The following is a 26,310-nucleotide window of genomic DNA, read 5'->3' on the forward strand; positions in this document are numbered from 1 at the left end:
AAACAAGTCCATCCTACTATTTTCAAAACAGCCAAGTGTTAGTTAGCCTTTTCTTTTAGAACATATTCTTTGATCAATGCAGCTGTTAAATTCTCATCAAATTTGTAATACAAATAGAACCAGACAAATAACCATAAAGTACCCCCTGTTTCTTTTTGACCGTGTGCAACATCATCGATCCCCCCCCCACCCCCACCCCAGCCCACCCTATTTGACCTTTTTATTTAAGCCTACCCCCACATTTTAAAGAAAAAATATTATAACTCAAACTTTATCAAGGTTTTAAAAAAGATGATTTTACTGTGCACTAGCATGATAAAACTGATTATAGAAATCTTCTAATCCAAATTGTCGGTCATTTTGACCAATCTAGATACATAATTTTTACCAAGTATCTAGACATAGTGTCTATCTAGGTGCGTGGCAAAAATTATAGATCTAAATTTGCTAAAATGACATATAATTTGAAACCGAAGGAGTAAGACGCTACTGTTATATAATTTTTTGACATACTCAAGTGTCATTTACTCCTTTTGTCAAAAAAACAAGTCATCTTAGAAATTTTAGGACAGATTAACAAAAATATAAAATGATCATGTTTGTTCTTATTTATTTTTTATATTTGGCACTAATTGATTCTTACATGCACATAGATTTTTCAAATAGTGTGGGATGACTTATTCTTTGGATAAAATTTGAATTTTAGAATGATTTGTTTTTTTGGACGAAGAGAGTAGTCTTTTCTTTGGAAACGGGTCCTCGATGCACTGAAACCCACACCAAATTTTAGATCTGATGCAAATACAACCGGACAACCGGACAAGTAACGCCAGAGCAGCCCCTCCTTTTTGACCGTGTGCAACGTGACGGGTGTGTTTAGTTGGCCAAAATTTCGCGAAAAAGTTGTCCTAACACGTTTTGGTTTTATTTGGTACTCCCTCCTTCCCCGTTTATAAGGCATGGTGGAACATGACACGGTCTTCTAAACAACACTTTGACCATTTATTTATCATATATTATATCACTTTTGATTATAAACTTATAATCATTGTAAAATATATTTGATTTTGAATCCAATCATATGAAATTTGCATTATAAAAATAAAAATTTAATAGTCAAATTATTGGTCAAAGATGACAAGGTTTGAATCTTGATATACGTGTATGCCTTATAAACAGGGAAGGAGGGAGTAATTATTATCTAATCATGAAGTAATTAGTTTTAAAAAGATTCGTCTCGTCATTTACAATCAAATTATACAATTAATTATAATTTTTAACTATATTTAATACTCCATATATATATCGTAAAATTCGATGTATTCGGTAAAAAATTTAATACTAAACACAGCCCAGCGATCCACCTCCCAGCGGCAGCACCCGCATGAGCCGTCCGATGAAGGGTCACCTGGACCTGGTCGCCATCGGTGGCTTCGCCTGCGCCTGTCTCGCTTTCCCCTCCCATCACCCACGCCGCCGCACCGCTCCCTCCCCCCATCTCCACCCAGTGTAGGGATACCCCGGTGGGAAGGGGGAAAAAAACAGGAGCAGAAGAAACAGCAGCAGCAGCCAGCAAGCGGCGGCAAGGCGGAATGGTGGTCGCCGTCGCGTCGCCCTCGTCGGCGGCGCCCTCTGCCGGCCGCCCCCACCCGACGTACAAGGAGGCAAGCTTCCTTCTCCCCCTTGCTCCCGTCCTGGCCTCTCCCCCGTTCCCTTCCTCGGATTGAAAAATGAAAATTGACTTCTTTTCTTGCTGCTGCATCTCGATCGATGGGTTGCCCTGGATGCGCGCAGATGGTCGTGCAGGCGCTGACGGAGCTGCGGGACCCGGGCGGCTCGAGCCGCCGCGCCATCGCCAAGTACATCGCCGACCACTTCTCCGGCCTCCACTCCAGCCACGAGGCGCTGCTCTCCGTCCACCTCCGCCGCCTAAGGTCCCAGGGCCAGCTCCGACTCGTCTCCGGCAACTACTTCCTCTCCGCCGAGGCTCCCCCTCCGCAGCAGCAGCGGCGGGGTCCCGGCCGCCCGCCCAAGCAGAAGCGTGGCCGGGGGCGGCCTCGCAAGAACGCAGATTTGGCTCCCTCCTCTCCGATCCCGAACCTTCAGGGGCCCAAGCGAGGGCCTGGACGCCCGCGGAAGAACGCCCTTGTCCCGGCGGCTTCACCTGCTTTCACTCTGCTGGGAGCAATTGCTGCGCCGTCTCCATCTGGGGTCAAGCGGGGCCGTGGACGCCCACGAAAGAACGCCCTTGTCCCGATGCCGGGGGCCATTGCTGCACCGCCTCCATCTGGTGTCAAGCGGGGGCGTGGGCGCCCACCGAAGAACGCCCTTGCCCCGGTGGCTTTCCCTGCCTCGCCGCTGCCGGGAGCCACTGCTCCGCCGCCGCCATCTGGGGTCAAGCGGGGGCGTGGACGCCCACGGAAGAATGCCATTGTCCCGGTGGCTTCCTCTACTTTGCCGCTACCGGGACCAGTTTCTCTGCTGCCTCCATCTGGGATCAAGAGGGGGCGTGGACGCCCACGGAAGAACGCCCTTGCCCTGGTGGATTCCTCTACTTGGCCGCTGCCAGGAGCAACTGCTGCACCACCTCCATCTGGGGTCAAGCGGGGGCGTGGACGCCCACGGAAGAACGCCCTTGCCATGGTAGTTTTCTCTTCTTTGCCTCTGTCGAGAGCGATTGTTCAGCCGCGTCCATATGGGGTCAAGCAGGGGCGTGGACGCCCGTGCAAGAATTCCTACCCTGTTGCTTCGCCGCTGCAGGGATTAGTAGCATCTGTGAGTAGTGACAGTGTAGTTGGTGCAAAGAGGGGACGAGGACGCCCTCCTAAGGTTGTGGCTGCTGGGAAGAGAAAGCGTGGCCGACCTCCTAAGGAGAAGATGCAACCTGAATCTGTGCAATCTGCAGATGGTCCATTGACTAAGAGAGGGCCTGGAAGACCAAGGAAGGAGAAGACATTGGAAAGTGGTCACTTGGAAGCTGCACAGATGGCTGAGGGTCAACATGAAGCATTGCCACTGTTAGCACAAGCTGCGAGCCAAGCTGAGGCTGTGCAAAATGAAGTTGAAGCTAGGAGTTTGCAACCCTTTGGCACTCCTTTGACGGAGAAGAGAGGTCGCGGGCGACCTAGAAAGAGGCCATTGGAAACTGAAACTGCTGAAACAGGAGTTGCTGCATTGGTGGTCAAGAGGGGGCGGGGGAGGCCAAGAAAGGAGAATCCAACGCCAGGGAGGTCTATAGAAACTGGGCTTACTGCATCGATGGGGATCAAAAGAGGGCCTGGAAGGCCAAGAAAGGAGAATCCATCGTCAGGGAGGTCTACAGAAACCGGGCTTACTGCATCGATGGGGATCAAAAGAGGGCCTGGAAGGCCAAGAAAGGCCAGGCCTTCTGAAACCGTGTCTGTGGAAACTGCAGTTGAGGTATCTACAATATTGACAGAAGGGAGGCCTGAAAAGCTGGCACCAAGGAAGAAAACAGAAACTCAAGGTGTACTTTTGGTTGAGGAGATGGATGCTCGGCCTGCAAATTCTGGATGTGTGCTAGTGTCTGGAGAAGAGGCAGAAATTGCGCCCATGGATGCTGGAGGGGCAGTGCCTAGGGTAGTGTCAGGAGAAGAGGCAGCAATTGCTCCCAGGGATGCTGGAGGTGAAGTGCCAGGGGTAGTGTCAGGAGAGGAGGCAGCAATTGCTCCCATGGATGCTGGTGATGCAATGCCAGGGGTTGATCCAATGGACTCTGACGTGGGCACCAAGAGTCATTAGTGGGCTGAGGGCCGCAACAGCAAGAATGAGAGAATGATAGTACCTGGAAAGCAGAGTAGAACCTGTAGTTGTGGAACTGTGTTCATGTCATAATGGATATAGTTAATCAACATACTGCAAAGATTGCCATATGTTTGCAACCAAGATGATTACTGGAATTTAAGTAGTTAATTGGAGTCTGCACTGGATGAGTTTCTTTTGGGGTTAGATTTAAATTTGTAATCTACATCTTCTTCCATGGACAAAGACTAGAGCATTTGTAGTTTGTTGCTTGTACTGAAACTAGCTCAGTAATGATAAGATTTGTTTTGCAGTTTCATCATCTTTTATTGATCTGTTCACATAATATTTCTGTTTCTGTTTTTCTTTAATAAGTATATGGGGTGTTTGGTTTGAGGAATGGGATGTGATGTGGTGCATTATTACCGCCTCATCCTCATAGTCAGGAGCATATAGTACTTAGTATAAAGAACAAGGATTTGTGTCATGCGAGTAAAATTTAGAGAATGATGATACCATGATGTACCAAAAAATAATGATTTGTGTCATCTGAATAAAATTTCTAGGAGGATGCTACCATGATGCCAAACCGTCAAGGTTCTCATACCAATAACCCTCATATATTTCAATTGGTTACCTGGGTTCAGGATATCTAGCATGACATGTTTATTTGACATGACAGTAGAGTAGAATTTTGTGTTGTTGTATCACATGTTAATATGTGCGCAAATAAATTTTGAGCCAGCATGTTAACAGTTATCAGTTAACCACTAGCACTGTAAATATTTCTGATGAACCATTCTGGCGTTCAATGATGAACCATTCTGACATGCATGTTGGTTCTGTTCAAGTAAATATTTCTGATATCTTCAGCAGCAATCTATCTAGCCATGTTTTTCAACGGGCAGCAGCATCACTTACAAAATGTATAATCCTTCATTATTTCAGGTTGTCTCTTCTTTTGTTTCTTTGTCGTATGTTTGTATTTCTTTTGCTTTGCTTATGAGATTTTTTTTAACAAAGCGTGATGAAAATTGTTACCCCCCTATTTTAAGATAATCCACTGACCACTGCAGGTGAACATCTCTTTCAGGTAACCCACAGCATGGGACTGTGGAAACTCAGTGCAAGCCTGTAACTTAATGACAATTGATGAAATATATGCCCTGATTCTTTCGCTGAGATTCTGGGATTTTTGCAAACTGAATGACAATTCTCTTGCTCTAAAATCTCACCCATGTCGACTGTACAGGGAACAGAACAGCGAGGGCCTTTCCTACACTTTGTTTTGGTTTGGAAATGTTGGTTACGTTAATTCATACATTTTGATACTGCACACACCGTTCCTTTTGTTTTGATATCACACGATACCCATGTGTCTAGTTTGACCATTACAGTTCGAAACTAGTAAGATTGGCTCTCTATATGATCAGTTTTTTCAAATTGTATCGTAAAGCATGGTATATTTATGTTTTCAAGTATAAATTTCAGGTTCCACCAAAAAAAACAAAATCTTGATAATAAGCACAAGACATCATAAATAGTTGTAAATTCAAAGTGATTCATGTATGCCGCACAGTGGAGTTTTAGCTAGTTACAAATCAAGGGTCTTTTATCAAGTAAGGTTAACAGTACATTCAGTGATCGTCTGGACAGAATCTGATAGGGATCATCCATACATGTTCAGTTAGTCGCCGACGCCATCACGCCAAGCAGAGAGAAACTTCTCCAAGCACAGAGACAGACAGGCTCCCATGACACGATCCCTTTTGGCTTCATGCATGCCCACAACAAACCCAGCAATGGTCAGCTTGCAACTTCACGTCCTCACAAATGTTTCGATCTGGATGTGTGACTAGGACAATCGGATTGAGGACACTCTTTGGCCTAGTGGCAGCGGCACAATTGTTCAGTTGGCGAGCTAGCCCACCCGGATTCGAATCCTCGACCTCGACCGGTCCTTCTTCTCAAGGACACACGAAGGGGACGTTCGCTCCCCTCAACCTCACTCTCCATCAGGACGAATGGGGTTTTCAGTGGTCGACACTGTGCACTTGGTGTGCGAATTCCAATCATGGCCAACCGCCCAACCACGCTGCTCGCCATTAGCCTATCCACTAGCCCGATTTGTGAGTGTACTTCTGAGGAGTCATGCATTGCTTGCCATCAGTGTGTGTCAGCTGCACCATTCGTGAGTGTGCCCATCAGCAGTCACTTCTACACACTCGGCACTGACCATGCACGTTGACAGTAGATGTGCCTCAAAGCACAGCCCCTCCTGTCTGAAATCTCTGGGATGCTATGATTTCTGGTAAAATTTTTGACAAAGTCTCACTCACCTGGATTGATCCGGTCCATAGGGCTGCAGCTAGCGTCACTGGCTCAGTGGACAGTGTGTCCACACTGCCCATGCTTTTTGTTCCCGGGGATGCAGAAGATAGGGGGAAGAAACGTCACAATTGGATCGGCACGTTATGGGCTTCGTGGAGCGAAATGCTAACTATTTTTGGAAATACAAATTTGTAGCTGAACCATCATATCATCAACCATAACCACTATTCGGCGCAAAAAAAAGGTCAGTATGCCACGTGATGTAGTTTATCCAGGCCTTATCGTCTCTGATTTTTTTTTAATAAAGCCCCGATCCGATAAGAGTTCAGACGTTCAGTAAGCAAGCAAGGAGATAGTACTCAAGCGATCCCCAGGAATTACTGGTGGACAGAGAGGCTACACAACCTCCCTGCCTTCAGGACACGCACTGGGTCCTTGTCTCTGTTTATCTGAATCTGTCCTAAAAGAACATTTCAAGCGAATAGATATTTTTATTTTTTTTACAAAAAATAAAAGCAATCGACAAGAAGTTTTGTCAGGCAAGCAACTTACAACAACAAAGCAAAAAAAAAACACTCTCGGAGGCGACAACGAAACTACTACCACAACAACGCACCACCAACAAAACGAGTAGCAATTGCTCTTCAGTTTGTCTCGAGCCATTTGATTTGAGCAGCTGCCAGGATAATCCTCCACAAGGCATAGTTAGTTTCCTCCACAACCCTACTTAATTTCCTAAAGATGTGCAGTGATGGCGCATGTAATTGATACGCATGCTTATCAGACGGTTTCCAGCAAAGAATGTTTGTCTGGGCTGCACTAGCGACAGTACTGTGGCTGGCCAGTTAACTACCAACATGTTGATCGAGCTAGCTACCTGCAAGAATCACACAATCCCAACGCAAAAGCTTACTCCCATCAGCATCAGTTCCTAATTCCTATCCTATCCATCATCAACCGCACAGATTCACAGCACGATCAGAGAAGCGTAACCCTTTTTTTTTCTTTTTTTTTTCTGGGGAACGAACCAGAGAAGCGCACGACTTGCGCAGCCCAGCACCAATCGACAGCGGCTTGCCAGAAACACGCCACGATTCGCCGTTGCAGCTGGCATGCCGGACGACGACGGCGCCGATCAGCCGCGCCTGACGAGCATCAGATCGGAGGATCGAAGCTGCGAGATGGGGATGAACTCAGCGGCTCAGCACAGGACAGCAGCTCGTCAGAACGTTCTTGCCGTCTCTCGATGGTCAGCTTTCTCTCGTGCTCGCTCGTTGCTTAACACCTCATCGTCAATCTGTGTCGAGGTCCGTCAGGTCGCCTTTGCCTTCGCCAATCAGGCCCAGATCTTTCTGGAGGTCAACAGTTACAAAAATATTTCACAGACGCATCACACGCGGAGGTTTCGATCCGGTTACTCCAGTTGCAGCATGCAGGAGGCCCGGCCGGCCGGCCGGTCGATGGACCGACGAGCAGAAGGGGCTCGTCGGGCTCCAGATCATGCAATCCTCGGAGGAGCGCACCATGGCAGCAGGGACTCATCAGCAAGCACTAGGCGATGCATAATTGTTAGGTGAAGGGCTTGCTTGCTCGCATTGTCTGCTGGTCTCGTGAAAGGCACGAGCAAACTGCCCGTCTCTTTGGCCGGATGGCTGCTTAAAGCTGGATCAGGAAAAGGAAAAGATGGGGAGATATGCTTCCGTTTTGCTTTGGGCAGAGATGGACGCGCCTCATCTGCGGTGCGCCGGGGTCTGCATGCTTGCAAGACTGGAAAGGATGTGTGCTATTGTTTTGCGCGTAGGAGAGAAAAGACAAGGACAAATGTGTGTTCTCCGTTTCTTGATCGGGAATAAACTGCACTATTCTGAAAGTAGGAGCATTTACCATGCTTTTTTCTCTCTCTCTGAATAGCTAGATATGTCGGTAACCGTTTTAGGTTTTGGTTTGTTTTTTGCTACTTGGGAGTATGTAGCTTTTTCTAAGCTTATTGGTGTTGGTTTTAACTAAAGATTACGAAAAGCAGGTTTGGATTGTATTGTGGAATCTAACATTCTGCAAGCTGAAACAAACTAGACCTTTTTTTTTTGCTATGAACCTAATTAGATTCTACGTGAGTAGCATCGTTGTTTTTGTGGGATCATAAACTGGAAAAACCTGTAAAGAGTTGATTGTTGAATTGTGTAATATGAGAAAGAAAAAGGAACTGTTTGTTTCAGCTATCCTAGAGCTTTTAAAATAAACCACACAATCTACATCAGTCTAAAGGTGAAACGAACAGAAACGTATTAGTCGTATTGTAGTTCCTCAGATAGTAGACATCAGTTTTGCATACTCCACGACTATTACAAGGCACATTTTAATTGTTAGTCTAGCTCTAGCCCACGTGTCATGCATCATGGACTTAGTTTTCGGAACGACTTTGTCATACTTGTGGTTACAAAGTTTTTTTAAAAAAATACAATACAGACGTAGACACTCACAAATACGCACGCACACGCACCCCTATGAATAGACGCACACAACCCCTACTTATATAAGCACCTTGGAGAGGCTGAGCCAGCAGATCCTCGAGGTTGGTGAAGTCACCACAGACGCCTCGCTGTCAAGGGAAACGTTGCCTGCCACTGGAAGAATATAGTGCCGCACTGGTTACTCCGAGATTCAATGAAAGAATAGCGTCGCACCAGTTAAATCCTGAAATAAATTAAGAAAAATACGAACATCCATGCCGAATCAAAGACTCGAATCCGGATGGACAGATTCCACAACAAACCTTACCAAATGTGCTACGCTCAGTTCGCTTGTGGTTACGAACTTGTTAGCCAAACTTTGATTAACATGCTCGTCTGCCGCTTCTTCATCTTTTCCCTCAGTCTCCTTCCTCATGTTGTTACTTTCCCGTTCCTTGTCATCAACATTCATCCAGGATTATTCATGCACATTTCAGGTTGCGTTATGAGGCAAGTAACCTAGCCATTGCTCTCCATCTTTGGGAAGGAAGAGTTGGGCAAACTCTTTCTCTTTCTCTTTTTTTCCACCTTTGGTAATAAGGAAGAGATGATAGGTGGTGCACGAAAAAGAGGGACCTGAATGAAGAATCAAAGTTTTTACCCTCACGGTGCTGTGATGAATATAAAAGTTCCTATTTTGGGTGCACTGTTAAATTTCCCTGGGTTGTTGGGATCCCCATCATCTGGAAGTACAAAATTAAAATAGATACAATAATCTAAGAAATTTAATTATTAAAATCATATGCGCTTATTATACTCGAGTTATTTAGGACTTGACCTGGTGCTTTGTTCCCCCATACCCCATCGCCCCCCCCCCCCCCCCCCCCCCCAACACACACACACACACACACACACACACACACCATCTGATCTAGCTGGAGTGGTTTTCTACAAGGCCTTTGGGAGATTGTCCCCCATTGCATTTGCAACTTGTGCTAGCACATAGCTAGCTATATATCAAAAAAAAAAAGGAATGCCATGGCTGCGAATAAATCCTCCCAAGAGAGGGATAGTCATCAAGAATCTGCCGTCGTATTGGCGTCGCTAATAAAGAAGAAGAAAAGGAGATTCGAATCCAACACATCCCACACTAATCAATCGGACCGTACAAGCAAGCTTGAGGCGGTGTGCGACACACGCTCAATGCTCAAGATCCTTTGTGTTTCTGCGGTGCACAGCTTGAAAGACTGACACTACTACTACTACCCTTTTGCACCTCCATTGTTGCCGGCACAGGGAGCAGTAGGTAACACCAGCAAGGACAGCTTTTCCCTGGAGCCTGGGGTAGTAGTGTAGTGGATGCATATGCACACACCCCGTGTTAATTATTCCTCGAATATAAAAAACGCATAGAATCTAGCTACTACTGCAATAGAGTGTAATTGGATCCTTAACTGAGTGCACAAGTGACTCGGATCCGTCGATAGCGACGCGCCTCGATCGCACCTGTCTTCGTCAATTTCAAGATGTAAAATTCAAATTTCAAAATTCAAATTTTTTTCAAGATGCAAATTTTTCACTATGTTTATGGTTCCCAAACTTGGCTTTTCCCTGAAGGTGCGCCCTCACATCTTGAGTTTTGCCGCTGCAGGAAATGGCGGCTTTGGGAGAGAGTGCAGGGGTACGCGGCGACTGCACTCTCGTGCCGTGACGTCACACGGGCCACCCCATGCATGCGGCGACGTTGACCAGACGTGTGCCCCCGCTCGCGCGCGTGCTATAAATTGGGCGGCTCCGCGAGCTCTCTTCCTCGCCGCAGAGCAGAGCAGAGGAGCACAAGTGAAGTGAACGAGAGCTAGCGAGCTCTGATCTAGCCGCCTAGCTAGCTGCCTCAAGCTGCATAGCTAGTGGTGGTATAATTAGCAGGCAGGCATCCGCCATGGGCGTGGGCAAGGTCCTGAACGAGGTGAAGCCGTACCTGTACATGGTGCTGCTGCAGGTGGGGTTCTCCGGGATGTACATCGTCTCCGTCGCCTCCCTCCGCCTCGGCATGAGCCACTTCGTCCTCGTCGTCTACCGCAACCTCGTCGCCACCCTCCTCCTCGCCCCCTTCGCCCTCCTCCTCGAGAGGTAACGCCATGGACGACGGTGGCTAGCTCCGTCGTTAATTAACTGCCGATCCTTCGTCCTCGTAATGTTGCTGCTGCTGATCGCCTGATCGATGGTGGTTTATTATTTCGCCGCTGCAGGGGAGTGAGGCCCAAGATGACGCCGCTCATCTTCCTCAAGGTCATGGGGCTCGTCCTGCTCGAGTACGTGCCGTGCCGGCCGCCATGCCATCCATGGTTTTGTTTGTTCTTGCGATCTGCATGCATTAGCCTGATTTTTGTTTTGTTCTTCAGGCCTGTGCTGGACCAGAACATGTACTACCTGGGGGCGAAGCTGACATCGGCGGGGTTCGCCTCCGCGCTCGTCAACATCCTCCCGGCCGTCACCTTCATCATGGCGCTGCTCCTCAGGATGGAGAGGCTGAGGCTGCGGAGCCTCCACAGCCAGGCCAAGATCTTCGGCACGGTCTGCACCGTCGCCGGCGCCGTGCTCATGGTCCTCTACCACGGCCCCGTCGTGGAGTTCCCGTGGACCAGGGGCCACCACCACGCCGCCGCCGCGGGCGCCGCGGCGACCCAGAGCGGCGCCGCCTGGCTCAACGGCGTCGCCATGGTCATCGGTAGCTGCGTCACCTGGGCCGGCTTCTTCATCCTCCAGGTACACGATACGAGCACGACACGGCGGCGCCGCCATTGCATATTTGCATGATCGACACCACGGCGGCTAATTACTAATGCATCTTTGCGTTGGCCGCCGTGCAGTCGAACACGCTGCAGAGCTACCCGGCGGAGATGTCGCTGGCGGCGCTCATCTGCGGGCTGGGCACGCTGATGAGCGGCGCGGTGGCGCTCGTGGCGGAGCGCCGCGACATGAGCGTCTGGGCCATCGGCTTCGACACCCGCCTCTTCACCGTCGTCTACTCCGTAATGACCAAAATCCTCCATCGCCATTAGCACCTACGATTTCTTGCCTTCAGCTAACCCACCGGCCGGCGTTCCAGGGGATCGTGTGCTCCGGCGTGGCCTTCTACGTGCAGGGGGTCGTGACGCAGGTGCGCGGCCCGGTGTTCGTCACGGCGTTCCAGCCCCTCTGCATGATCATCACCACCTTCCTGGGCTCCACCATTCTCAAAGAAGAAACCACCATGGGAAGGTAACAGATTATACAAGCAACTAATTAGTAGGCATTAGTCACCAATAAATTAAATCAGCCAATAATTAGTAGGCATCAATCCCCAATAAATTAAACTAGCTGCTGAGCACTCATCAGCTGCTGATCGATTCCTTTTCTCCCGGCCTTGTGGTTTGCAGCGTGATTGGGGCGGCGATCATAGTGGTGGGGCTCTACTCCCTCATCTGGGGCAAGAGCAAGGACCACCTCAGCAAGCCCGGCGCCGCCGCCGTCGCCGAGCTGCCCACGATGACCCCGCCGGCCATCGCCGCCAACGGCAAGCACGCGCTCGCCGCCGCCGACGTCGAGACGCCGGCCGCCGTGGCCAAGTGCGCCTACTGATCTGACAAGCCAGCCGGTCGAGCTCCCTCGATCCCATTACACTGCACACCAGTAGTGCCGTGCCTGCATGCACTGTCAGTGGCTGTAATTGCCTTCACGATTATTGCTCTGCTCTCGTAGAGACGGGACTGCAACTACCATTCTGCATTAACGGCTTCTGTTTGACCTGATGATCCGCCGCATCTGCTTCTGCGTTTTGATTTGTTGTGCGCCACCGCCACTAATTAATATAAGCTCGTTTAATTCGTGTCCGAGAATGAAATTAAAGAAATTTGTTGGAGCCTGCACTGCCTGCATCTGATTCCATCGGCCGAGCATTTCTGACGCCGAGCAGTTCAAAGCGGGCGCTGCCCTCCCCTTTGAATCTGCAGCGATCGAAAAGCCGCGCGTCGCCGTCAGATACGTAGCTTTGCTAGCTGCTACCGCTTTCCCACGCCCATAATTCATGGCTTTAGCTTAGTGCCGGATGACACCGATCTAACCATTCGGCTTGGTCCATCCCGGCTTTTGTTTACTTACCTCGGTCATGGATGGGACAAAATGCCGTTGTGTGTTGTCTCCCTCGCTCTGATGGAACTGTAGAGCATGTAATAGGCTGAATGCATGCACGAAAATCGGTAGCTCTTTTTTTTTTTCTCTTTCTCGAATACGCAGGAGGATTGCGTATCATTGTATTAAGTTTAGTACAAAGCGATGCGTGGCCGGAAGGTCACGCCAAAATCGGTAGCTTTTGGTCACCTCGCTGGATTGTCGTCGTGACCACTCTCAGCGCAGAAAAATTGGGGACAAATAATGGGACGGTGCAAGAAGCTTTCCGGCTCGAGATTTTGATGCAACAAGATTTGCATTTCCTTTCCTGACTGGTCGGATGCTTCCTATTCTGTAAGCTATCAATTCAAAAATATCTCTAAAGGTAACAAGTTTAATGAATCAGTTTAGTGATCGATATAATAAGGGAATCCGATCATATTGTAATATGAAAATAAGGAGGGTACACTTTTCAATCATTATATGCGATAATTAATCGACTATAGGGGACAATGATGTCTTACACGTAGAAAATTTACCCACCTCTAAAAATACATATGTTCCTATAGCTTCTATCACCCTATTAATAATCTAATGACTAATGTCCATTTAAGGAATAGAGGAGTTGAAAAAACTACTCAATGTTGTTTTAGTTTCTTGCTAAAAAATGAATGTGTCAAATATTTGCCTTTTGCATGTCCATTTAGGTATCTTTTGATATTTACATATTTTAAATGTGGTGAAAATACTTGGAAAAATAACACACATATAATTATATAAATATCCAACCGATCTCCAATTCTCCAACAAGTCATAATAAGTAGATTGAAAATCATAAGCAATGGAAGAATCTTTTTATCTAATAAGTTTATCACTGAGAGGCTCTTGTTCTGTTTGTTGAAAAGAAAAGATAAAGTTGGCGTGTACATCATGCAAGGCTAGTAGCGAGCGTGTGTCGATGGCCGATGATGATGCACAAGTGTTGCAATCAGTACCGGACCCAGTGGCGGAGGATGCCAAAAAAAATTAGGTGTGGCGAGGGGATGCGGCGCGCAGGCGGGGGACGCTCCTAGCGGACCTGGCGGCTACCGAGGCCGGCAATGGCGAGGGGATGCGGCGCGCCGAGATATGGCGAGCGCCATACCTCGCCACACTAGGCCCTCCGCCACTGACCGGACCTAGGATTTGAATATAGAGTATGCCGGGCCAATAGTTTAAAATACAAGTCGATATAATCAAAATAACAAATTAGTAAAAAAATTATAATATCATAAATTCAACCATTAAATTTGAAAGTTGCATACATCATCGTAGATAGATACTTGATAAAAAAACCACACACAATCATCATTTCCCTTAGCAACAACAATAAGAACAAGCTACGGTTAATCTGCAAAATAATGTACATAAGCAGAAGATGAATGTTCTAAGCCCTTTAATCTATCCTTTTTCATATTGCTAGCCCCATCATAACCTTGACTACGAATTTGAGTTATTGTCAAGCCATAACAAGTAATGTCTCAATTGCTTTCTTAAGTGACAGAGGTAGTATCATCTACATGAACAACTCCAAAAAAATTACTCACATGTCCTCACCAATTTATCAACACAGTACTAGCAAAGAGCTAGTTGTTCTTTATGTGACATATGTGGCTAGACTCGTATGCTAAAGTTGCAAAGGGCACCTCACCAAGTTATTCAATTATTTTCTTTCTAGTTTCTATAACACAACATTGCATAATTTTCTTTTGAATTTCTAGACAAGTTAAGATGCAATTACTCGAAGAATTGTTAAGGACAAAATTATTCACTTCTTCATATATAATTGGCTGCAAGAAATTTTAGAAGTTCACCCACCGCATTGGAGGTGGTGGAGGACGCCTTTGTGGATCAACCCATCCCTGCAGGGATCTGTCCTCGCCCGCGCCGGATCTGGATGGCTGCGGTGGAGGACGTGGTAAAGGGCAATATCGGGCCAAGATGGGTTGTTTGGGCTCCAAGCCGGTGTTGTATTTTCCGAGGTAGGATTATAGTGTGCCCATTTAGGTTAATCGATTAATTGAGGTGTTTGCTTTAGAACAATCACCTTGGTTAATTAATGTTGTGCCTGTCTCGATTAATCCGTTTTGCCAGACGGTTTTTTCAACCATCACAGTTAATAAAAAAATGACCGTACCGAGGTGGCTGAAATTCCTGCCCGTCTCGGAGGTGTTTAAAAAAAGGTCGCAGTTTTTTTTTGTAGTTGTGATAAGTCGCACGGTTTATTGGTTTTGCAGTTTTCTTGCGTGAATGATGAATGATTTGGTTCCACCGCCCGCCTTGCAAACTCCATTCTTGCACTGTTGCACATCATAAAAACGAAGGAGACATGCTCGCGCCTGGGGCCCTTACGATTCTAGTGTTTGACTCTCCTCTACTGATAAGAGAGCGAAGAATACATGATCCTGACGCCAAATGAAGAAGATGACAAAAAAGAAACGTTCTATCACTTTTTTTCGAACAATTGATCGTTCTATCACTAGAAAGACTCACTACCTCTACCAAACTTTCACTGGCGAAAGGCTTGGATAAATAAGCATAAGCATTTTTTTTTCGAGGGTCAACGGGGGGAGAGTATCCCCCACCTGATATATTGAGGGGGCTTTGAGCAAGCCAAATGCTTTTACATCAAAGTTTGAGCACTTTTGAAAGAGAAACTGAAATATACAAGGTGGTTGTACTACATGGGAGACAGGGATTGGCACCAGGCTTCAACTACACAGCGATCTGCACGCGGCCACCTACTCGGCCAGAGCTTCGCTTCTTCTATGCAGTCCGCCCACAAACGAGTGAGGGAGGGATCCAAGCTTTGGAAAATCACACCATTGCGGTGTTTCCACAGCTGCCAACATATGAGGAGAATAAAGCAGTTGTAGTACTTCTCCGGCACGGCGTCCGGACGAGGGACACACCACAGATGCCTCACGCTGCACCCCGCTGTGTCGACATGAAGCGATGTCCAGACACTAGAGGAGAATGGGCATCTGAATAGCATAAGCATTCTTGGGGGGGACATTTCTTTACTTCAACTTTCTTTTTTTTTTTGGAGATTTTACTACAACTTTCTGGTCGCAATCCACGGATAAAGTTAGAGCGACCGTGTCCGGGCTGCTGGCTCACACGATTTTATTAAAATTAAAGCTGCTTAATCCTAGCGTGTGACGTGTGGCCTTGCTACTTGCTATGTTCGCCAGGTTATCGCCGACGACGGAAATAAAGGGTCCACTAGACCTGGCGTGTCGCCGCATCCGCATGCATGGGTCAGCGAGTCGAGGTCGTCGCTCTCGCCGCTCGGCACCTTCGGCGTCTTTCGACGTAGTATACGTGTGCACAGCCTTTTCCGGCCTCTCTTTTTTTTTTGGTTTATTTGGCTCTTGGTTTTCTGAGGAGCAACCGACCGAGCCAGGGGCCAAAGGGTGATGGCCAATGGCTCTTCTCGTGTCGTGACTCGTGAGAACGACGGACACCGGAGGCCAATTTCAATAGAAGTATCATAAGAGTATAATGAATATTAAATTTGCTAATATATATTAATAGTATGAGAAGATAGAAGAGAATAGTGTCATAAAATGTGAGAGGCACAATTCTTAGATCAGTCTCAATGAGAGTTTCATGGAGGGTTTTATAGCATTAAATACTATCATTTTTGCTGACATGGCAAGGAGAGAATGCTAGAGTTTTATGGGATGTGAGAAGAGTTTCATCACCATGAAACTCATCTGGCACGATTATTTAGTTCTCAGTCTAGTTATCTGCGCCTATAAAACTCCCACTAAGACTGGCCTTAAGATTCTAGTCTAGGTAACTATATCGATGACACTTCCATTGAGACCGGTGACGAGGGTGTTCGGTGGTTGTCCAGTTCTCTCCTCTGGTATCTTGATGATGTTTTTTTTTTTTTTTGCTTTTGAGGAAAAAAATTCTAGAGGATGGGCTTAAAGCACGAAAGCCCATAAAGGACCACATCATACAGCTTCTGTCTTCTTCACAAAGTTCTCTTCCGGCCCAACACAGCCCGGATCCGTTACGCGTGGCCCAAAGCCGCCAGGGTCACGCGGCGTGCGGAGGGAATTTCTTCGTCTGTACGGTGCGTCCCCTCCGAAACCCACCCCCTCCCCAATTTACCCCCGCACCGCACGCCATTGCTCGTGCCCGCGAAGTCCAAGCTCCCACGACTCCACCGCGACCGCGGAGACGCCGGCGCCCCAGATCGGCCGGGGCGGATGGCGGCGCCGACCTTCCCGGCGCTGCTGCTATCGGCGGTGCTGCTTCTGCTGCTGCTGATGCCGCCGCCGCCCGGGGCGGAGGCGGTGTGGCTTGAGCTGCCGCCGTCGGGGACCAAGTGCGTCTCCGAGGAGATCCAGCCCAACGTCGTCGTGCTCGCCGACTACGCCATCATGTACGAGTCCCACCCCACCTCGCACCCCACCGTCGCCGTCAAGGTACGCGCGCGCTCTCCTCCTCTTCTCCTCCCGGAGGAGCCTAATGGGCGGTTTCGTCGTGTTGGTTCTCGTGTTCGATCTCGATCTGGGCCGGTGAACTGGGATCTCCGCGTAGGCGAATTGGGACGCAGCCGAGCTGCCGACGTGCTAGGTTGTGCTAAATTCTCGTGCGAAATTAAGTCGTGGAATTATATTTCTAATTGCCAGCAGACTCTGGATTTCTGCGAGTCAAAACTAGCACTTATGAGAGATGGACGGAGGGTGGGGAATTGGACATACTCTAGCGTGGAGACATTTTTCAAAGCCTGAGATGCTGGCAAATTCATGCTTAGTAGATTTTCAGTGCGTATTGTATTTATGAATCCATCGTGAAGGGGAAATCTGTAGCTCGGCCGTTCATCATGAATCTGATCTTAGTACCTAGTTCCTGGTTTGGTCACATGACCCAAATTAACTTAAGACTCAAAACTGCACCCGGTCTTTGCTTCGGATGGGGATAATCTTCATCAATTTGGGAATTCCAATGCTGGATGCCCCAATATCAAGTAACATGCTGTGCAGGGTTTCAACTTTCTACTGGGGGCCGCAATCTTAAAATATTGTTCTTGTAGTTAGTAGCCCTAATGAAATTGTGGGATCATATTTCATAGCACCAAGGTACAACAGATGTTGGATCATATCTGTTATCGTGGTTGTAACATACCTATTCGTTATGCACATTACTAGATTCTTCCATTACCTTGTAATAATGTGGGTGTATCAGCAGACAAAGTCAACATATATGAATATAATGTTACTAGTGTTCAACCCTTAACCCAGCTCAGTCGCAGATTTCTATGAACTTCAGACCCATATGGAATGTTTCCAACTCCAGAGTCCAGACAACATAAAATTTGATCATTAAAGTGCACTGTAGCTAGTAGCTACTTCCATTGTCAATTTTTCATACCTGCTAACTTAGAAAGGATTAATCATAAGTCTAATATTCATATGTCTTGTCTTATGTTAGACCTGTATTTTTATCAGACTTTTGTAGTGTTCAATTTTTCATTATTCCACAATGAAAAAGGAAGGTATCCGTGTCAATGTATTTTTTGTTTGATCTATTTGTGTGCTTAGAGAACGGTCTTCTTCCCACCAACTCTAGTTTTGTTGGAATCATTTTGGAATCTCAACCTGCTAATGCGTCGATGTAATTCACGGTTGTGCCTTAATTTCACAAAGCAACATCAGCATGTTGAACTTGAATTTAATGAGTGGGTTCTCTGTTTTACTTTATATTTGTATATATTATCTTGTGATAATGACCTTACAAGTCATGTCCATCACTCTGGCACGACATAACTTAGTGCTGCTGCTTGTTGAATGTCTTATAGTTTAATTTTCTTAGGTGCCCCTACCCTTTACTTTTTTGTTTTTGTTTAGGTTACCTCACCATATGGCAATACAGTACATCACAATGAGAATGCCACAACGGGTCAGTTTGCATTCACTACCTCAGAAGCTGGAAACTACCTTGCATGCTTCTGGATAGACAGTGCAGAGAAAGGGTCAGGAACATCTCTAAATCTTGATTGGAAGATAGGGATTGCAGCAAAGGACTGGGATACAATTGCTAAGAAGGAGAAAATTGAGGTATGACTTATACAGTCTAGTACAAGTCCAACAAAATTCCAAATTTACTGCATTGCTTTGGGTTTCTAACTATTTGCACTCTGGATTTTTCACCTTTTTTATCAGGGTGTAGAGCTAGAGCTTAGGAAACTTGAAGTTGCTGTCGAATCCATCCATCACAACTTGCTGTACCTCAAAGCAAGGCAAGTTATCTATCCCTTTTTTTTTCATTTGAACTGGTATCTACTGTCTGTCTTCAAAAACATAATAACTACGTTAAACTCTTGGGGGTAGTATTCCTTGTTTCGAGTCAGTGACAATATATATGCGATGGTGATAATGCAAAATGATTGCCACTGTATGTTGAGGGTATTTGCAACAGATGGTGCATGGCATGATTGAATGTTATCTGTTGCTGTGCTGTGCAGGGAAGCGGATATGCGGACGGTGAGCGAGAAAACAAATTCTAGAGTTGCCTGGTTCAGCATCTTGTCACTTGGAGTCTGCATTGTGGTCTCTGTGCTGCAGCTGTGGCATCTTCAAGGTTTCTTCCGGAAGAAGAAGCTCATATAGATTCACCCACAGCCGTTTGATGTGTGTACTCCGTTGTTAACTACCTTAGGAAAAGGACATTTTTGCCATATTTATTTCCAGGAACTCATACGGTGGACAAAACAGCTGGTTGATACATGATACATGGTTTCAATAGCTAGCAACTGATATTATACGCAATCATGCGCATCATTGAATTTTGATTACTTTGCCGTTGCTGATGCAAACATGGTACTTGCGGAAATATCTGGCATGTATGATTTTTTTTTATATATATAAAATATGCATGAAAAATATAGACTGTTAATTTGAAGTGATACTTTGGAGCACTTTAGGAGGGTTTATCCCAAAATAGCTTCATTGGCCGGTAAATCTAAAAAAACTGACTTTTGCACAAAACAGACCCTTAATTGTGGTAATATGGAGGTGACCTTGGGCCTTTTCGGGCCGTGCTGGGCCGTTACCGGACCGGACGGTTTTGTTCTGTAGGGCAAACCGTGCCACGTCAGACTTCACCTCACTCGCCGATGTTCCGGTCCGGTGGGAGTCAACGGAGCACACACGCCATCCACACTCCACAAAGCTCAGCACGCCGCGCAGCACAGCCATCGCACGATGGCGCCTCTCCGCCACCGCCGCCTCCTGCTCGCCGTCGTCGTCCTCCTCTCCGGTCTCCCCCGCCCCGCCCACCCCTTCACCGAGCTCGAGTCCGACCAGGTCGCCCGCTTCCAGGAGTACCTCCGCATCCGCACCGCGCACCCGTCCCCCGACTACGCCGGCGCCGCCACTTTCCTCCTCCCCTACGCCGCGTCCCTGGGCCTCCGCACCACAACGCTCCACTTCACCCCGTGCAGGACCAAGCCCCTGCTCCTCCTCACCTGGCCGGGCTCCGACCCGTCCCTCCCCTCGGTGCTCCTCAACTCCCACATCGACTCCGTCCCCGCGGAGGCCGAGCGGTGGTCGCACCCGCCCTTCGCCGCGCACCGCGACCCCGCCACCGGCCGCGTCTACGCGCGCGGCGCGCAGGACGACAAGTGCCTCCCCGTCCAGTACCTCGAGGCCATCCGGGGCCTCCGGGCCGCGGGGTTCGCGCCCGCCCGCACCGTCCACATCTCGCTCGTCCCCGACGAGGAGATCGGCGGCGCGGACGGGTTCGAGAAGTTCGCGGAGTCGGAGGAGTTCCGCGCCCTCAACGTCGGGTTCATGCTCGACGAGGGGCAGGCGTCGCCCACGGATGTATTCAGGGTCTTCTACGCGGACAGGCTGGTGTGGAGGCTCATCGTCAAGGCGGCGGGGGCGCCCGGGCACGGGTCGAGGATGTTCGACGGCGCCGCCGTGGACAATTTGATGGATTGCCTGGAGACCGTGGCCGGGTTCAGGGAGGCGCAGTTCGGGATGGTGAAGGCCGGGGAGAGGGGTCCCGGGGAGGTGGTTTCAGTGAACCCTGTGTACATGAAGGCCGGCATACCAAGCCCCACGGTAAGGGTTGTGCACTTGTGCTGCTACTATCTAGTTACTGTAATTAGCTTAGTGCAAGAGTCATAAACAATCAGATTTTAACATAGGTAACTAGAGATGGTCTAAAAGAGTCATTGATACCACAAGACTCCACATATTTGCTTGTTTTCACTTTCCACAATATGGTATGCTGCTGAACTTTATAGGCTTGATTCTATGACCAGCTAGTAATTTGCATGCTTTACTTTTCTGGTATGAAATAATCTGTCCAAAAATTGCAAAATATTTGATCTGATAAAGTTATTAAACTGGTCTAGTAAACTAAAGATCATGTAATCCTGCAGTACATGTGGTAGTCTGCATTTCTGTCAGAGACAATTTGTATAAGTGCGCCAATTGGGAAGGCAGTATCTTCCTTTATGAATTCATAAGTTTACACTATTGAAATTTGTCCACAAAGTGTAGATTCGCTCTCGATGATAGTGTCACATTAGGTCCTACTGCTTTTGTTGTTATCAGTCCCTCAACTTTATAATCCTGTTCACCCGCATCCCTTTATTTCTTCTTTACAAGAGCAAAAAATATTATGCGTTTTGAATTTTACAGTTGTAGGACTTGCGCATAAGTTTCATGCAAAAATAAGGTGCACTGGACAGATGTTTACAGGAGCTTATTTTAATGACAAAGGATGTTCAAAGTTCATGTATCTTTTATCAACATTTAGTTGTTAAGTCAACCTTGATTTTTTTGAATAATTCAACCTTTATTGACAGTGCAAAGAATCCCGTATGCTGCTTTCCATGTCATCTAATGATAGAGGGATCAATTTGTGATGATCTACCAAACATGTGGAGGGAGACAAACCCAATTGAATAAAATCACTAAATTGTATTTCTGTAGATCAAAACCAGCAAAGTAGAGTTGAAGGAGCAGACTGAACCATGTATTCTGTAGATACAGGTTGCAGATTTTCCTAAAGCTAGGAGTTGCTTCATAATTATGAATGTGATATTTTAATTAAGACTATATTTTTCATAAGCATATAGAGAAATGAACGTTATTGTCTCAGTCTGCATTCTTTCAGTCTCATTAAATAATATAGGTCCTTGCCCCCTTGATTTCACTGAATGTTACTTTAGTACATTTGCTGCACTTTTTTGCAACATTAATTTTGTGTACTTACAAATATAATTTCCTTCAAAGCTCCGAACTAAAACTTTCAGCAGTGAATAGGTCTATTACCTGTGTTAAAGGTAAGATTTTAGAATTCCTGTAATGATAGTGGCATGCTCCAAATTCAACTTTACCATACAATTTACTCATTTCTTTAGTTGCTTCTGTAGTCTCTAAAGACAGATTGATGCAGGGTTTTGTGATGAATATGCAACCTTCAGAAGCAGAGGTTGGCTTTGATCTTCGCCTTCCCCCAACTGCAGACATTGAACAGATAAAACGAAGAGTCAAAGAGGAATGGGCACCAGCTCATAAAAACTTAACATATGAGGTGAAAATTAGTTTCGCTATCATTTGGATAACTGAAAATAAACCAACTTCTTTATTTCCTGAAATCCATTGATGTTCATACAGCTGATACGGAAAGGACCAGTAACGGATGTGGCAGGACGTCCCATATTTACAGCAACCGATGAGTCAAACCCATGGTGGTCTGTATTTGAGCAGGCTATCACCTCTGCAGGTGGAAAGCTATCCAAGCCTGAGATCTTATCTTCAACCACAGATTCACGGTTTGTGAGGCAGTTGGGCATTCCCGCCCTTGGGTTTTCTCCGATGAGCAATACTCCGATACTACTTCATGACAATAATGAGGTAAGTGATCCTGGCTTGATATCGTTTTCCTTGTCCAGAATGTGATGCTCAAAATCGATTTTATCTCAATGTTTCAGTTTCTGGAGGATAAAGTATTCCTGAGGGGCATCAAAGTTTATGAACATGTTATCAGAGCACTGAGCTCCTTCCAAGGCTGATTCAGAAAAGGATGATGTTGTGCATAGAGTATGCATCGTTGAGTTCCCATCTCATTCACTGAAGACAGGAGTCAGAGCTCTGGCTTCCAGGTTTCTCATGATTGGTTCAGTCTCGAACATACCAAAGGAAACACTCTGAAGCAATCAAATCCGCCTAAGATGCTGATTTGAATGATAATCTAAGCATATTGATTCATGCATGCATATGGTATGAAGTTATGACATGAATGTAACACGATAGCATAGAAGCCATGTCTCATGTCTGGATAGATATTTCTCCCATTTGGAGGCTCCATTGGTTGTACCCGTGTGCTAGAGGAAACCGGGTGTTGTAGAATAATTTCTCTCCACTTGAACATTTTAATGAGTAGAGAGACAAGCCATGCATGGATACTGTAGATGGACCCCTGAAATTCTGATCTTGTATCATGTATGGGTAGAGAAGGTATGAAATAAAGGGGCAGATATCCCCAAAACTGTATCGCATGTCCAAACATATATTGCAATAAAGGAGATGGCTGTCACTGTCACTCTCTCAGGACTCTCCCTCTGTTCCATCTGCTTTGATCTGTGTGGTCGATCTGCCCGTGTCGGCAGCTTACTGTTGAGTGTTGTTGAATACTACCAACCAATTGCTGTGCCGTGGTTTTCTGCTGATCTTTTCTCTCCCCCTTTGGCCCTTTGCACTGCCTTATTCAAAGCAAATGCGTAGGGACTAAATAAATCACTTAGCGTTCCAATGGAATGCAATTATTAGCGAACATGCTCGCTGACGAAACTGTGGAGTCCCACTGCAGCGTTGAAAGCTGCAATTATCAGATTTCAAAAAAAGTAAGAATGTACAGCAAAGGTCCAAAGGCACGTTGCTGAACCGTGAGTTGGAACCGTGGGTTGAACCGGACAGTTTCATCAGGGTTCACACTTCACGCACAGCTTGTCTTCACTCCTGAGCGCGTCAGGCCAGCGTGACGCTCCGGCTCAAAGTGAGACAAGGCTCGTGCTCTTTTTGGGCGAATCAAAAGCTCTTTTGTTCACTCTTTATCCGAGAATCAAAATCCCTCAATGTTTAGTACGAAATCTTGGTCCTTTGTGAGAAAACAAATCCTGAAAGAACTGCAACCTTTGTTTTTTCTCCCTTTTGAGAGCCTGAAGAACAGTGGCCGTGCTCGTGGGAAGAAGCTTCCGGCCATCTTCCTGCCCATCCCCCTGCCTCAGCTCCATGTCCGCTGCGCGGCCCAATGGCTTCCAGCTCCACGCTGACGACGGGGCGAAAGATACCCATGGAAAAGATGAACTGTTTCCTCGGTCCTCTTTGACGAAAAAGAATACAGGTTTTGAGAGACAAAGGGATCATGCATGTTCATCCATCATTGGTCTCTGTCTGTCACTCTCGCATCATGAGATCATCTGCAGGGGGGGTGGCCGGTCTCTGCGAGCTAGGCTGTTAAACCGCGTGAGCGTGGGCCACGCCGAGACGCAACCTCGGCGGGCTGCTGATCCGATCATCTGATGACGCTAGTGTGACTAGTCTGCTGGCTCTGCTTGTCGAGGGTTCCTTTTGCTGACGCTCTGAAGTAGACATGCATGTGTTACTTGCGAACGATCTATCAGTATCAGGTCATCAGGTGAAAACATGGAAGCTAGAAGCAACGCAATTTTCAGGAACGGCTTCGTTGTTGTGACACATGAAGCTGGACGAGTAGCAAGGGAAATGGCAAATTGTAAACTCCATTTTATTCTCAACTTTGTCCTTCGCTCGCTTCAATCAATGTTTGCCCGTGGTAGTTTTTGGAGAGCTTCTAATATCGTCGACGCAAACATTTTAATATGGTTTTTGATTTCACTGCATCTCTTTCTCTTCAAGACAAACCATGCATAGGAGCTCTACCATGCGTGTCAACACGACTTGCAGAGGATGAGACACAGCACGTGTCACCACTGTGGCCGAAACCTTTCCTGCACTCTTCTCCCATTGCATCCACCACGAAAACGATGTCCGCTCGGTCCTTTAGTCTGGGCTGCGGCCCCTCCTACAACCACGGCTCACACGTGCTGCGCGTGAGGAGCTTCTTATGCTTACTGACTGTCTTGCCAGTGTCGCTATCCTTGACAAGCCGGATGTCCGCCTCCTTGACACGGGCAAAAGAGAACCTTTTATCTCGAGTGGTGCATACTTTGCCCTCTGCAATTCTACCCCGGCAATCGACATGGCTCAGATTTGGACGATCAAGCTTCCCACGAAGATCAAATTCTTCGTGTGGCTACTCTTTCATGGCCGCCTCAACACTCGTGCTCATCTCTTCCATCGGAATATCAAGCCACTGGAAGAGTCCTGGTGCGCCCGCTACAATGGCACCCTGGAAACTGATAAACACATCTTCGCTGACTGCAATGCTGCTATCGAGACCTGGGAACGACTACACATCACCATCCTTGGGGATACGTTCCGACGACCCTGGGAGATTCAGGTTACCAGCGTCCTCTCGGTGACTGTCAAACTCGACATGATACTTCTTGTCCTCTGGCACATTTGGAAGGCACGAAATGGCCCTGTATTCGACTGCCAACCTTCATCCTCAACGGACATTATTCGCAGAGTTCTCAAGGATCTTGATGCTTGGAGCTGCCGTTACAAGAAAACGAAACCGGAAGTGCAGGCCTGGCGCGATTGGTTTGCGAGTAGCATCTCGTAAACTGTCTCCCTTCATGCTCCTCTCTCATATACTCTCATGTATTCTCCCAGCCTTGGAATTCCAATGTACTGCTTGTAACAAACCTAATAAGTTTCAATGAATAGTAGGTGGGAATCCTCCCCCGATACCGTTCAAAAAAAAAGACACAGGACCACTAGGACTGTGCAACGCATCATTTTTCATAAGGATATGCAAGCCGTTTTACATTAAGAATCACTTCACTTGGTCCGGCCATCTGCCGTATCTGCGTTCAGACTGTTCATGGATCGATGGTTTACTGTCTGAAGTCTGAAGGAGCTGTAACCTTCGTCGGCAGGTGCATCATACACTACGCGTCTGGCCGTTTCAGCGCAGCTTGAGAACCATCGGCCACCAATGGCCACGCTCAGTAGCTAGGTACCCTAGCTGCAGCCTGCAGAGTAGTACTCCTATCTCGCGCACAGGAGCAACGCGGTTTCTGCCGGAGGCGTCCCACCCCAACGAGGCCCTGTTAACACAAAAAACATCACATCGAATGTTTCGACACATATATAGAGTACTATATGAAGTCTATTTATAAATTTTTTTGCATAGATGGGCTGTAAATCGCGAGACGAATCTAATGAGCCTACTTAATCTATGATTTGCAACAGTGATGCTACAGTAACCATCCGCTAATTATGGATTAATTAGCATCATTAGATTCGTCTTGCGATTTACAACCCATATGTGCAAAAAAATTGTAAATAGACTTCATTTAGTATTTCAAATTAGCAAAATTCTTTCAAATTTTTTTTGCGTTTCAACTAAACAGGCCTTGAACGGACCATGCATCCAACCCTATGCCATGTTTGGT

General features: G+C 47.0%; 4 protein-coding genes across 5 annotated transcripts; all 4 read left to right on the forward strand.

Moving 5' to 3' along the window:
• The first annotated feature begins 1,465 nt into the window (after positions 1–1,465).
• LOC120704626 (atherin-like) lies at positions 1,466–4,091 on the forward strand. Of its 2 annotated transcripts, XM_039989089.1 has the most exons (3): positions 1,466–1,664; positions 1,795–3,284; positions 3,369–4,091. In XM_039989089.1, exons 1-3 carry the CDS (start codon positions 1,593–1,595, stop codon positions 3,760–3,762), a joined length of 1,956 nt encoding a protein of 651 aa, XP_039845023.1. In that variant the 5' UTR covers positions 1,466–1,592; the 3' UTR covers positions 3,763–4,091. The 2 variants fall into 2 exon arrangements, with proteins under 2 accessions (XP_039845023.1, XP_039845022.1); XM_039989088.1 differs by having other exon boundaries at positions 1,795–4,091.
• A 6,247-nt stretch (positions 4,092–10,338) lies between these two features.
• LOC120704627 (WAT1-related protein At1g44800-like) lies at positions 10,339–12,447 on the forward strand. Its single transcript, XM_039989090.1, has 6 exons — positions 10,339–10,673; positions 10,793–10,855; positions 10,946–11,309; positions 11,414–11,575; positions 11,653–11,804; positions 11,963–12,447. Exons 1-6 carry the CDS (start codon positions 10,483–10,485, stop codon positions 12,162–12,164), a joined length of 1,134 nt encoding a protein of 377 aa, XP_039845024.1. The 5' UTR covers positions 10,339–10,482; the 3' UTR covers positions 12,165–12,447.
• A 4,355-nt stretch (positions 12,448–16,802) lies between these two features.
• On the forward strand, positions 16,803–19,560 carry LOC120704630 (transmembrane emp24 domain-containing protein p24delta3-like). The gene is made up of 4 exons (XM_039989092.1): positions 16,803–17,173; positions 18,599–18,808; positions 18,914–18,990; positions 19,216–19,560. Exons 1-4 carry the CDS (start codon positions 16,955–16,957, stop codon positions 19,358–19,360), a joined length of 651 nt encoding a protein of 216 aa, XP_039845026.1. The 5' UTR covers positions 16,803–16,954; the 3' UTR covers positions 19,361–19,560.
• Positions 19,561–19,858: 298 nt separating this feature from the next.
• On the forward strand, positions 19,859–23,320 carry LOC120704629 (aminoacylase-1-like). The gene is made up of 4 exons (XM_039989091.1): positions 19,859–20,818; positions 22,164–22,301; positions 22,385–22,624; positions 22,702–23,320. Exons 1-4 carry the CDS (start codon positions 19,955–19,957, stop codon positions 22,780–22,782), a joined length of 1,323 nt encoding a protein of 440 aa, XP_039845025.1. The 5' UTR covers positions 19,859–19,954; the 3' UTR covers positions 22,783–23,320.
• The last annotated feature ends 2,990 nt before the right edge of the window (positions 23,321–26,310 follow it).

Source organism: Panicum virgatum, chromosome 4K (genome assembly GCF_016808335.1).
Source record: "Panicum virgatum strain AP13 chromosome 4K, P.virgatum_v5, whole genome shotgun sequence".
NCBI lineage: Eukaryota > Viridiplantae > Streptophyta > Magnoliopsida > Poales > Poaceae > Panicum > Panicum virgatum.